At 40.5% G+C, this 13,362-nt stretch overlaps 2 protein-coding genes across 7 annotated transcripts in view; one reads left to right on the top strand and one right to left on the bottom strand.

The window, feature by feature from the left end:
* The window catches only part of csnk1a1 (casein kinase 1, alpha 1), a 55,664-nt gene extending 45,904 nt beyond the window's left edge, over nt 1-9,760 (bottom strand). The window contains exons 1-3 of one of the 3 annotated variants that reach the window (XM_078550734.1): nt 9,406-9,760; nt 9,135-9,241; nt 496-622 (exon numbers count right to left, since the gene is read on the bottom strand). In XM_078550734.1, the coding sequence (XP_078406860.1) occupies nt 496-622; nt 9,135-9,241; nt 9,406-9,528 (357 nt within the window). In that variant the 5' untranslated portion in view covers nt 9,529-9,760. The remainder of the gene's footprint in view (nt 1-495; nt 623-9,134; nt 9,242-9,405) is intronic. The other 2 variants (XM_078550733.1, XM_078550735.1) reach the window with 2 other exon arrangements.
* Nucleotides 9,761-9,960: 200 nt separating this feature from the next.
* The window catches only part of arhgef37 (Rho guanine nucleotide exchange factor (GEF) 37), a 170,137-nt gene continuing 166,735 nt past the window's right edge, over nt 9,961-13,362 (top strand). The window contains exons 1-2 of one of the 4 annotated variants that reach the window (XM_078550727.1): nt 9,961-10,035; nt 12,697-12,917. The gene's annotated coding sequence lies outside the window, so the exon portion shown is untranslated. Of the gene's footprint in view, nt 10,036-10,134; nt 10,293-10,444; nt 10,603-12,172; nt 12,270-12,696; nt 12,918-13,362 lie in introns of those variants that run through there. The other 3 variants (XM_078550726.1, XM_078550724.1, XM_078550725.1) reach the window with 3 other exon arrangements.

The following is a 13,362-nucleotide window of genomic DNA, read 5'->3' as shown; positions in this document are numbered from 1 at the left end:
TATCACGGACAGATGCATTTGAGAAAGGTATATAGGCGAGGGCAAGGTCAAGTAGGTTTTTCATGTGTTGGTTCACTCACCAGTCTCGAAGATACATTCTTCATGAGTCAGGCAGTCATGGTGCTGCCGAGCCTGCCCCCAGAGAATACAGTGAGCTTTCAGTTTCTGTCAGCAGCATGAAAATGTCCCAATTGTCTTGATGTTTCTTCCAGGTGGTTTCCAGGTCTTAAAATGGCTGTTCATTAATGTACGAGAGGCTATTCATTCCATGCATATCATATTTTAATATATATCTTAATATTAAAAGGTGCTCCCATATTTCAGATACTTTCTCTAAAGCCATACTACAGCAATCACAATGATACTTCTTTGCTTCTCAGGTACTTCCATCGAAAACTACAGCCTCCCAAATGCCATATATTCTTTTGTTAAGCAACAGCTTTACCCAAGACATGGGTTAATCCAATCAGGATTTGTTGCATACTTATTACATACCTGGTCAGCTAACATCAGAACAGTTTTCATCGTGAACCTACGAGAACAGAAGTTAAAAAGATCTTCGAGGCTTGGTCCAAGCAAGTCCATAACTAGGACATTGTAATCCTTTTCTTGTCCATACCACCTGTGAGTAAACAATTCACAATTCCTTAGCTTGCATTTATCTCTATATTCTATGACAGAACATTTATGCATGTCAATTTTAAATTAAACATTTTTGAATCAAAAACAAGCCTGCTGAAATTACAGATGGACTGAGAAAAATGTTACTCTAGAATATGCACCCAACAAAGTTAACAAGCATGATGTAAATATGCTTGAATTAAACGAAATAGCAGAATACTCAAAACTAGGTGGGCATTACAATTTTGCAACATACCTAGAATCTAAAACCAGCCAATTACATGAAAATGGTACTTTTAATGACAGTAACAATATTTTATTATGAATCTAAAGTTCCACATAGCATCTGCTACAGCATACTGAATAGAAATTTTCCTTCTTGCAAGACTAAGCTGGTCCTTTACCACTGTTGTGCTGAAAACAGTTTGAGGAATAACTCAACAGAATCATTTATCAATTAGTATCGCATTATGCCAAAAGAAATTCTGACTCACTTTAAAATTGAAGTGAAAATACAAAGCAAATTGTTCTCTCACTAAAAGGTTAACACATATGAAACTAGACATAACAGCAGACAGCACTGACAAGGCATTGTGTTGTGTGGTGCATGTTTTTACCTAGAGGATTTGAGCTGAATTCCAGCTCAAACTGATAACTAAAGTCTCTTTAATCAAAAATAAGGGATCCATAAGGACTATGTTTGGTATCAAAACCATTTTCAGTGGGCATTTGCACTCAGGCCAAATATCATCTTTAACTTTAATGCTGAGATTAGACAAGAATGTAACTGAAAACTGAACGGGGGATTTAAACTTCCATATAGATTGGACATGTAGACAAATTCTCTTTGATAGGTTGCTAACTGCATTCAGGTAGTCTTCTGCAACAATGTACTCTGGAATCAAAAGGGCAGCCATATTAGGTTGAATAACGAGTGGTCAGATTTAGTTAACAGTGTAAAGGTGTACGAGCATTTATCTAATTTAGTTACCCCAATATGATCAACGTTGCGGCTGAAATGGAGAAATGCAAAATAGCTAAGATGCTAGATTGAGGTAAGGCTGACCTTCAACAGATAAGACAGGGTTTATACAGTAAACTGGACATATCTGTTTTTTAAATTCATTAATGGGATGTGGGTGTCGCTGGCTGGGGCAGCATTTATTGCCCATGAGAAGGTGTGGTGAGCTGCCTTCTTGAACCACTGCAATCCATGTGGTGCATGTAATCCTACATTGCTGTTAGGGAGAGCGTTCCAGGGTTTTGACCCAATGACAGTGAAGGGACGACGATATAGTTCCAAGTCAGGATGGTGAGTGGCTTAGAGAGAAACTTCCAGATGGTGGTGTTCCCATGTGCCTGCTGCCCTTGTCCTTCTAGGTGATCGTGGGTCTGGAAGACGCTGCCTAATGAGCATTGTTGAGTTTCTACAGTGCATCTTGTAGATGGTACACACTGCTGCGACTGTTTGGTGGTGGGGAGAGTGAATGATTGTGCAAGGGATGCCAATCAAGCAGGCTGCTTTGTCCTGGATGGTGCCAAGCGTCTTGAGTGTTATTGGAGCTGCACTCATCCAGACAAGTGGAGCATATTCCATCACACTCCTGACTTGTGCCTTGTAGATGGTGGACAGGCTTTGGGGAGTCAGGTGGTGAGCTACTCACTGTGTACCTAGCCTTTGACCCACTCTTCTAGTCACAGTATTTATATGGCTAGTCCAGTTCAATTTCTGGTCAATGGTAACCCCCAGAATGTGGGGGTTTCAGCAATAGTAATACCTTTGAATGTCAAGGGATAATGGTTAGATTTGCTCTTGTTGGAGATGGTCATTGCCTGGCACTTGTGTGGCGCGAATGTTACTTGCCACTTGTCAACCCAAGCCTAGATATTGTCCAGTCTTTCTGCATTTGGACATGGACTGCTTAGTATCTGAGAAAGTCACAAATGGTGCTGTTAATGGGTAAAAACAAAAAAAGACAGATTTATTGAAATAATATCTGGACTTCAAGAATGAGGTGCAGACAGAGAGGGGGTTGCATTCACTGGAATTTAAAAGATTAAAGGGGTAATTTGATCAAAGTTTAAGATATTAAAAAGAAACTAATTCAGTAGACAGAAACTATCTCTGCTGGCTTGGGACACTGCCTAAAAATTAGCCAAGCTTTTTAGAAATTATGTTCAGTAATACTCCCACACAAAAAAAAGTGATAGATGCTTAGAATTCTCTTGGGCAAATGTCTTCAATCTATCCCTCAAACCATCTCATAAATCTTTTCTGCAGCCTCTCTAAAGCCTTCACATCTTTCCAAAAGGGTGGTGCCCAGAATTGGATGTTTTTCTAGTTGAGGCCAAACTAGTGGTTATAAAGGTTATCATATCTTCAGCCATTACCTCACTGAAAGTCAATACTGGCTTAAGAGGATAAATGGCCACTTCAGGTGCTTATCTTTCTTATTTGGAAAGAGGATGTGCAAGAGAACAATAATCAGGTGGTGTTCAAGGCATACTGTTGAAACCCATCCTCTATCTGACTGAGTCCTTCACTGCCCATGCAAAAATGCACACCCTCCCTACAACTGTTGTCTCTGATCTTACTTTCATCTGATTTTAATGAAGACAAGCCCCTCACACCCCTCCTCAGCAGTCAAATTTTGAAACGTAATATGGAAAATACCAATTTAAAGTTGAGACAACACATTTGCAAAATAACTTCCTTGCAGCTGAAAGGATTTCAACCTGCACAAGCACACTGGAGCTTAAGCATGCAGATTTTTTTGCCTGCGAAAACAATGCAACAGGACAATTGTGGGATTACAAAAAACAAACCAGTTTAAAGCTTCAGACTTCTACTACATTTCTTACAAAACTGCTTCCAGAGGAACTGCAAAGCAGTGAAGTGATTCAGGCCAGCGATCTAATACAGGGCAGATAGAATTCAAATAAATTATGTTTCTGAAGTTCCAATGGTACAGTGACTTTGGACTTCACCATCAGTAACCTTGTGTAAAGTCAAGCTAGAGTCAAGGTATGAATCAACACAAAAGTAGAGCAAGAATTCTTCAAGGGCTTTCACCCACTTCAATCTGGTGACAGCTCAGGCCTAGGGAGTGGGTTCAGATCATTGCTACAGTGATTACTGTCCTAGTGTGAAATAAAAACACCTTGCACTGGCTTTAAAGCTGCAGTTGGACATCCAGTTATTTGTACATAATGCTATCAAAGGATATCCCTTTCTCCATTAAAATCACATGCAACAGCTTTCCATACAATTCAAATCACAGGCTTGGGTAATAAAATGCGAAAAGACCTTTATATGACAATGTACACTCACATTAAATCTAATTTCTTTGAGCACAAATGATGCATTACAGTACTTTCCCAAGGTGGCATTGCCCCACCTAAAAAGAATTACATTCAGATGCTGAGCTCCAACATTTAGCTGCTTTTGTGCAACTCATCTAGGTGGGGTTCAAATTCTGAACACTTGTTGTCTAACACTCACTGTATCTGATCAGCAACTCAAAACCCTAGACAAGTAATACAGCACCAGTTCCATGCATTTTTACAGATAAGGATCTACACTTAACGAGTAATAAAGCCAAACCAATGTTTTAGAAACTGAACACTGTTTAATGAGCTATATTCCACTGGGTTAAGGTTAAATAACAATCTCTCTGTCTACTCTCAGTCAATCTGATTTTTAAACCCTAATTTTGACTCAATCAGGCTTATCCAACAACTTGAAACATTCGGTCTCAAAGATAAATCCTTCTGAAATGCTCAGGAGTTTGTTGTATAGTTCATTCAATCTCAACCAAGGCAGCAACATGGGCACAGCTGGCCTCTTGGTTAGTGAGCTGAAAATTAGTCAGGAACCTTGCCTTATCCAGTAACCTTGCTGAAACTATATATTGACCAAGCGGTGTGAACTGTCACACTCCCTATGGGAGAGCTGGATGTCACTTTAAGTGAAAACAATTTTAAAATGTCCATGGATTACTGAAGGATAATGGGCACCTGGCTGAATGCGATATATGGCAAGAAAAATAAAAACTTACATTTAACTCAAAGTCAAGAGTACTGTAAGTTATAACTACTACTCATATCCCTTACTGCAAATTTTTCAACAAATGGATTCAAATAGCTTAGTTACTAGAATTTTATCACAGCAATCAAATTTTGCAATCACAGCTTACAGCACTCCTACAATATTCAGCAAACCATGCAGTCAGTCTTTGTTCAGTAGTAGCTCTCTCCCGGGTCAGAGGCTGTGCAAGCCTCGCTCCAGAGACTTGCACTATTTACGATCTCATCAAAAGATGGCACCCTTATCGAGGATCCATCTGCCCAGTATCCCTCACACCACTGTTTGTGGCACCTTGATTTGTGCAAACTAGCTGCCCAATTTCCTACAATACAAGACTGGCTACATTTCAAAGGTACTTTAATGGCTGTAGAAGATTGAGTTGAGTGAGTGAAAGGTGCTACATAAATTCAGGCTCTTTTCCTGTGCAGCACAATTCCTCAAATTGAAAACCTGTCCACAGTGGCAGTATTTCTGACCAGAGACATATCCTTATACTACATTCCCTCTGTTCACCAAGGAAAAAGATTGCACAACAGGATTAGAATAGTATCATCAAAGTGCAAGAACTCAATATACTATACTGTATTATAGTCGTAACCATACTTGAACCCACACTTTCATACATTATGATCTTATTTCAGTTCTATGTGCAAGGTCAACCCCAATAAGTAATAATATGAAGACAAATTTTGTGCTTAAATTTACAAAAAGATTTTTTTATCAGCCATGGGGATTTGGTTTGGGTTCACAGTAATACACCAGAAAAGGCTGATTTGCCAACCTATTTTCTTTTTATGGTTTTGATCTTTTCAGAAGATTTAATCCATATTGCGTGGGCTCGAAGCAATACCAGACCATAAATCTTAAGGCAAAATATCAAATCTCATCAGAACAATTAAAGAGCAACAGACTAACCCAGAACCCAGCCCCTTCACTCAACAAATGTTGCTAACATTGTTTAAACGATTTCCCAAAAACACTGCATAAAAATATTCTAGCCAGATCTTGCAACAACTAACAGTTCCACAATGGCTATGACATGAGAGTGGCACATCCAGTTATCAAATACAGATTTTTTAAAAATGTCATTATACTGTAGGATGTAGCCCAACATAAATAAATAAAACAAAGCTACCAGACTGAATTGTAAAACTTGTTGAGCTCTTATATGACATGGTGTCCAATATACACAGGCTACAATGTGACAAATAGCAGTTTAGCTACAATTCAAGCTGTTTCAACAAGGGACGACACTTGTTATGCAGTTTGCACAAAAATAACTGTTTTGCTCAAGGGAGCGATGGTAACTAAAAGCTTGAATAAATGAGTTTTAAGGAGGCAGGAAAACAGAAGCTAAATGTTTAGACCAGCCAGAGCCAAAAGCTCTGACGTCAATCTATTGAATTGGGAGGGGCAGTTAGAGCTTTCGGAGAGGAGTGTAGCATGATCTATTAAGAACAGAAATTCTGGTTGATTTTTCCCCTTTCCTCACTCATGAGACAGAAGCAAATTACAAATGGTTCCACAACTGCACTTCATGTCAGCTAATACAAATTTCTATTTTCTGCTTGTTTTGGATACGACCAAGTTATTATAAATGTTGTTTGCTGTCTACCCGCTTTCTACTCCAAATTTCTATAATGTTATCAACTCATCAGCTGAGTTAAGAAACTTCATTGCAAAATTAAAGTAAGTGCTACATAACCAAACAAACACCCCAAACAAGCAGGTCATACTACCCAAGACATCAATTGGCAAGAAGAACCTCCAGCAATGTCTCCAATATTCATACTGCCTGAACTTGTGTTTATTAGCAGGCATGTGTGAATGAATGCCATTGAGCTATCCCAATTGTAGCCAATTGCACAATATTTTCTGTATGTGGCCTTGATTAAGACTGAAAATAAACAAGCAATACAATCTGCACTCAAGTCTCTTCCCCCCATCTCCATCAGTTAGTTACAGGGCAGCAATCTGCAACAAGCATGTGTAATTCAAATATGGTGCACAAAAGGCCTCCAGGGAAGCTCTTCAGGTCTAACAAATATTGTAATAATGGCATTTCAGTAAGAGACAGAATGACTACATGAGCCCGAACCACTATTAAATTAGACAATAGTCGACCTGTATTTGACTTCTTCTCCTGGATATTCCCACCTATCAAACTGTCTTAAATTTCAACTCAGCTGGGATCCAAAGACTTTTGTGGGCCATTAAAGAGAATTTTAATATTCTGCTATTCTGTGTGAACACACGTTTCCTGGTTTCACTTCAATTGTCCACCTCCACTTTTAAAATTATATCCTTTGCCCTGAATTTTCTCACCAGAGAAAGTGTTTATGCAATCCTCAAAACTTAACACTTTAAGCTCCAGTGAATTTTGCACTGCTGCCCTTTGGAGTCCAACTCAACTCCAGATGAGGTCTGATCAAATGAAACATCGCTTCCTCACTTTTCTTTCAGCAGCCTTGAGATAAAGGATAAAATTTTATTGTAATTTTTTGATCACATTTTCTAACCGTACACTAGCTTTTAATTGTGTCCCGCTAGGAACCTTAAATCCTTTTGCTTTTCCACAATTTTTAATTGTTAAGAAAATTTTCCAGTTTGTTCTCAGATTGAAAGTCAATGAGCTTACACTGTCGTACACTGAATACTTATCCGCCATAGTTTTGTCCATTTTGTACTGGTCCATACAACTTATTGTGCCTACTAACTTGGTGCATTCTGACAATCTGGATGTTCACCTCCAACCCTATTCCTTCAACGATACAAATCTCTGGGCACCGCCACTTTTCAAATCCAACCAGGAAATGTTCCTTTTAAAATTGTTAACTACTTCTTGCTCCACAGATGCTGCCTGACCTGCAGTGTATTTCCAGAATTCTGTTCTCATTGCTGCCAGTTCTGTGCATTTTTTTAATGTCGAAAACCTCAGCAAGTACCTTCTGGAAGCCCCAACAACACGTTCACTATGTCATCGACCTTAAAAAATAGCTCAGGACTTACCCATCACAAATACATGCCCATTCTGTGCTGTTCATATTTGTCACATTGCTCAGTCATCATCTCTGAAAGACACCAGCAACTCTCCAACTGACGTTAAATGGACAGGCCTTATTAACTGGTTTTCCTTTGTCCCTTCTTACATAATGGAGTCATTTTCCAATACACAGGCACAAATCTAATCCTAAATCTAATGCTTCGTAACTTTTTAAATTGAATACTAAGGGGTAGAAACCATCTTAAATGCTAATATCTTTCGATTTTAAATAAACTTGTATTAGATCCACTAAGTTCCAACGGGTGAATTTTAAGATTCCTTGTACTTTTGGTTCTCTTCCTCAACTGTGAAAACAGATACAAAGTACTTACATAACAAGCACTCCATTTCCTTATTGCCTACTATAGTGTCCTGCATGTAATGGGCCTACATTATCCTTTATTACTCAATATTTGTGAAAACTTTTGGTTTGATATCACTCAGAGATTTTTCTTTACACTTCTTTTCTTTAAAAAAACAGCTGACCCAAACCGCAGGATTTCCACTTTTCCCCTGCAATTTTCCATATTTTTCTTGAGCTTCATACTCTTTCCTCACTTATTACTCAAACAAACTGCACAGGAGCTTCACTGGCTTTAGTGAACGGAGACATCAAGCAGCCTTAAGTCCCTTAACTTAAGTCAAAGTTGCAGAGCACAAAAACTCCGTTGTTTCAAGTCAACCAGCAAAAGAGACCTCCTGCCTTTTTTGAAACTTACAGCTCGTACCGATTATAAGTAAGTATCCCGGCTGTCGGAAATTACACGGGATAACCGGGGCTACCATGAGGAAATATATAAATCCTGTAGGATGAAACTTGCTCCTAATCACGTCGATCCGCCATTTTATGACATGTCCGTACAAAACACAACAAAAGAGCAGCCATTCCACGCAGCCATCTGCACTGTACATGTCAGAACACAATTAAAAAAAACACCGAGAATACAATTTTAAAAATGTGATGTTACGTGGACTGATTTTCAAAAGGCAAAGGGTACTGGCTGCCAGAGTTTGGGGGTGGGGAAATCGCAGCTCAGAAAAAAAGGAGACCACAGTGTCGGTAGGGTAGGCCACAAAAAGTGATCGCCTGAGACGAACTTCAATCTTTTATTTGAAAATAGTCGCATCCGAATCCCCAATTACTAGTCTCGATTAGTTAAAAGCGAGATTAAAACAAAATTATATAACAGAAACAGGCATTTTTCGCCACACGTTTCTCACCAGCCTTTTGACTGAGCTGAGGAGAGGGGGATGGGGGGGGGGGGGGGTGAGGGAGGTGGCCTACCGCACAAACGCTTAAAAAAGGGGCAATTGTTACATAAAAAACACACACACAAAGACAAATCAAACCAAACCAGAAAAAAGTTTATCAATTTAACATACCGGATGTGAGGGATGCCGACTCCTCCCTGTAAGATCTTGTACAGTTTGCTCTCATAGAGAAGCTGAGGATGCCTCGCTTTCTGTGATTCCAATTTCACTGCCACCTCCTAGAAAGGTTAGGGAGGGAAAAACGGGGTAAAAAAAAGAGAAAGGGAAGAGGATAATAATTAAAACACTGGTCAGTAGGTGATCAAACAGCACCAGCCGTTAACATTGGGGGGTAAAAAGGGTGGAATCTCTCTCCTCCCACCCCCATCCCACACTCACTCACCTCCCCGTTGGTGATGTTAATCGCCAGGTAGATATCACCAAACGAGCCGCTGCCGATTTTCCTGACCAGTTTGTATTTTCCACCGACGATAAATTCCGCTTTCGAACCACTGGCGCTAGCCATCCTCGTCGTTATTTTTTTCTCTCAGCACAACGACAGGCGGGACGCGAACATATAGAAGCCACCGGGTTGTGTCGCTTTCCCCCACACCCCCCCTCTCCTGAATTATTCGGATCCGTTTCCTGCTTCTTTTCCTATTCCTTTCCTTTCCTTCCCCGAGCGCCACCGACTCTCCCTAATGCTCCATCTTCTCACCGTCAAGTTCTTTCTTCTTTGCAAAGCCTTGTGGGGCGGGGGGAGGGGAGACCGACGTCATCTTTTTTTACAATCATCATCCCGTTCTCGCGCTCATCGCCATGGTGATGCAGCCCCGCCCCCTCTCCTCCTCACTCTCACCTCCCCCTCCCAGGGGGCCACGATGACGCACCTTCATTGTGGGGGCAAGGGGCGGGGGATTGTCATACTGCATTCTGGGATCTGTAGTCCCGTGCGCAATAAAGGAGGTAGAGGAACGACTACAACTCCCATCATGCGAGGTTTTCTGTTCTTCTGGTTCCTCAGCTTTAACAGGTGGTTAAAGGTGGGCCTACTGGCTGCAGGGGAGGGAGGGGGTTTATTGAGTGACACTTACTCTTCGGTTTTCCGTTGCCTTGTATTGTTGATGTCTCTGGAGACATCTGCTGACTCAATGCAGTAAGAAAAGTTGCCGTGATAAAACGCTGCAAGTATTCAACTGCTGGTCTGGCAGTATCTGTGGGGAGAGAAACATAGTTAACGTTTCGCAATTCATTAGAATCGGGAAAAGCTAGAGATGGAATAGGTTTTAAGTAAGTCAAAGGAGGTGGGAAAAAACAAAAAGAAACGCATTTAATAGGATGGAAGACAGATTTAGTGGTGCAAGGCCAAAGGGGCAACGGGACAAGTGAAGAAACAAAAAGATGTGCCTAGAAGTGGTGTGAATGGCAGAATGAGAAACCAGCAAAGAAAAAAGGAAACAAAATGGGAGCTGAGGCTACAGTCTGAAATTGTTAAATACAATTTTAAGTCTGGGAAGCTGTAAAACACCTAACCTGTGTGGGACTGGAATAAGGACTGTTTTACATATCTCACAAAACGGCAGAGACATCTAGGAGCCATGTGGGTACCCATAACACCTTTTATTTGGAGGAAGGAAGTTGAGTTAAAGGAAAAGTTGTGCAATGTTAGAAGTAGTTCAGCCAGGCAGAGGAGGAGGATGGTGGTGGATGGAAACTGTTTGAATTTCTGTTCAAGGAAGAAGCTGAGAGCCCTCAGAATGCCCTGATAGCGGTTAGAGGTGTAGAGAAATTGGATGTCCATGGTGAAGGGATAATGGCTAAGGCCAGGAAATTGGAAATTGTTAAAATGATGGAGGGCATCGGAAGAATCACAGATGTAGGTGGGAAGAAACTAGACAAGGGGAGCAAGGTTAGAGTTGAGAAAGGAAGAAATCAGTTCTGTGTGGCAAAAATAGTCTGAAGTGATGTGTCCAACAGGGAAATCCTGGCTGTGTGTTCTGGGATGGAGGTAGATGTGAGCTGTTCAGAGTTGTATGAGGCTGGAGGGAAGATCTCCAGAGGAGATGAGGTCAGTGAAAGGCCTGAAGACAATGGCTTGATGTTCAGTGGTGGTTCATTGTCCAGTGGGAGGTAGGAAGACATGTCAGAGAATTGGCGTTCAAATACCTCTGCAATGTAAAGATCAATATGCCAGATAACTACCTCATCACCTTTGTTAGGGTTGGACTCGATGAACTGAGTGCAGCAAGTTCAGAGGGAGCCACATTAGAGTGAGTGAGGGGAGAATCAGAGAAATGGAGATAGCCGATATCAGGCCTTCAGTACTCAATGAAAAGCTAAAGAGAGGATAAGAAGACAGAGACAGGGTCTGGGCAGAGGGAGAATATTGGAGATGGGTGAGAGGGTTTGCTGTGTGGGGAGCAGACTCTTGGTCGAAGCAATGGATGTGCAGCTGAAGCCAATGCAAGAATTTAGCATACTGCTCATCTCAAGGTTCACTGAGAAGCAGAGCCAGAGATGAATCAGGTCTTGGTTAAGGACAGATCATTCAGAGTCAGAAATCAGAAGGTTGAAGGGTATCGTGAAAACACATTAATGGGTAAAATTAGAAGAAAGAAAGAGGTCAGAATTGTGTTTCTCAAACTCAAGAACATCTCCTTCAGCCATTGAGTTCCTAAGTGCTGGAATTACCTCCTTAAATCTCTCTATCACTCTACCTCCCCTTTAAAACCCTCCTTAAAATTTTCCTTTTTGAACAAACTTTTAGTCGCCCTCCTCATATCCTTTGGTATTATGTCAATTTTTAACTCATTGGCAACATCTTTCTGATTCTATTGCTGGCCTCTTGAGCATCCCTGATTTTAATTGCTGCACCATTGGTAACCGTGACTTCAGTTGCCTTGTCCACCCCTGAACCTTGCTGCCCCTCTACCTCGCTTTCCTCCTTTTGCCAGTCATTTGACCTAATATTTCCTTATGTAGCTCGTTGTCATATATTGTTTTATAATACTGCTGTGAAGTGTCTTTTATTATGTGAAAGGTGCAATATAAATAAGTTGTTGTTGAATCTCATATTTCCTGTAATGCTGTGACCAAAAATGTAGACAGTACTCTAGCTGTTTTGTACAATTATACAATTTGAGCATAACTACCCTGCTCTTATATTCTAGGCCTCAGCATGGGAAGAAAAGTATCCGATTATGCCTTCCAGACACCTTTATCTTCTTGTCATGCTACTTTCAGGAATTTTTAGACATGCACTCCAAGGTCCTGTTCCTCTACACTTGTCTGAATCCCACCATTTATTGTGCATTCCCTTTCCTTGTTTGCCCTCCCCAAATGCATTATCTCGCTATTCTCCGGATTGAATTCCATTTGCTGCTTTTTTTGCTCACTTGCTTTCCATTGATATCTTCCTGCAGTTTACAGTTTCTTCCTCTCTATCAACCTCACAGCCAATTTTTGTTTATTTTGTTGCCAAGGGAGAATAGCACTGGCATCTATCACACCCAGGAGTGGCCATTACAATGAGATTTGCTGGATCTGTTGCATTTTTAACAAAGGGTTAGAAATGTCCCATGATACTTTAACAGATGCCCTCCCATTCCTACCTCGTGGTTGGGACAATGATAATTTTATGTTGTGTATGTTATACTTATTTAGTTAATCGACTTTTCCCCTTTTTCCTATCTAGGGTTTCCTTGCACTGCATCATTTGAAGAGTGCCCGAACATCTGTCTGTGACCATAGGTGCACCTGGAACACGTGGACCTGTGTTCTATCATTCTAAGACAATGCTTCAGAATTCCTAAACATTACATCACTGCAGCTCCTCAAAGTTGAGAAATATTAATATGATTAAATGAAATGGACAAGCAACACTTATCATTGGTTCGTGATCTTAATAATCAAGAGGTAGGTTCATGTCATCAGTTCAGAATTTGCTCATGAACCTTTTACAGATATAAAGAGTAGCCATTCAGTATGTATATATACATGCATTTATATGATACTCTCAGGAAATTTCAAAGTAAATAAATTATTTTTTGAAGTTTTCATCATTGTCACATAAGTAAGGTCCCACAAAAACAGTATCATCTGTTCTTGGTAGTGTTGTTTGAGTGATAAATGTTGGCCAGGACACCAGTAGAACTCCTTTCGCTTCAAACAAATTGCCACATGATATTTTACATTCACCCGAATATGCAGGAGACTTATTTTGGCTTTTCTTTCAAAATACAGCACCTCCAACAATGCAGCACCCCTTCAGTATTTTGCTGTAGTTTCAGCTTGTGTTATATATCTAGTTTGAACCACAAGCTCATTTATCCACAGAAAGCACCCTCCCATGCACACATCT

This window comes from Cetorhinus maximus, chromosome 10 (genome assembly GCF_964194155.1).
Source record: "Cetorhinus maximus chromosome 10, sCetMax3.hap1.1, whole genome shotgun sequence".
Classification (NCBI taxonomy): domain Eukaryota; kingdom Metazoa; phylum Chordata; class Chondrichthyes; order Lamniformes; family Cetorhinidae; genus Cetorhinus; species Cetorhinus maximus.
Note: the sequence above shows the minus strand (reverse complement) of the source record. Positions and strands in the feature narration are given on the sequence as shown.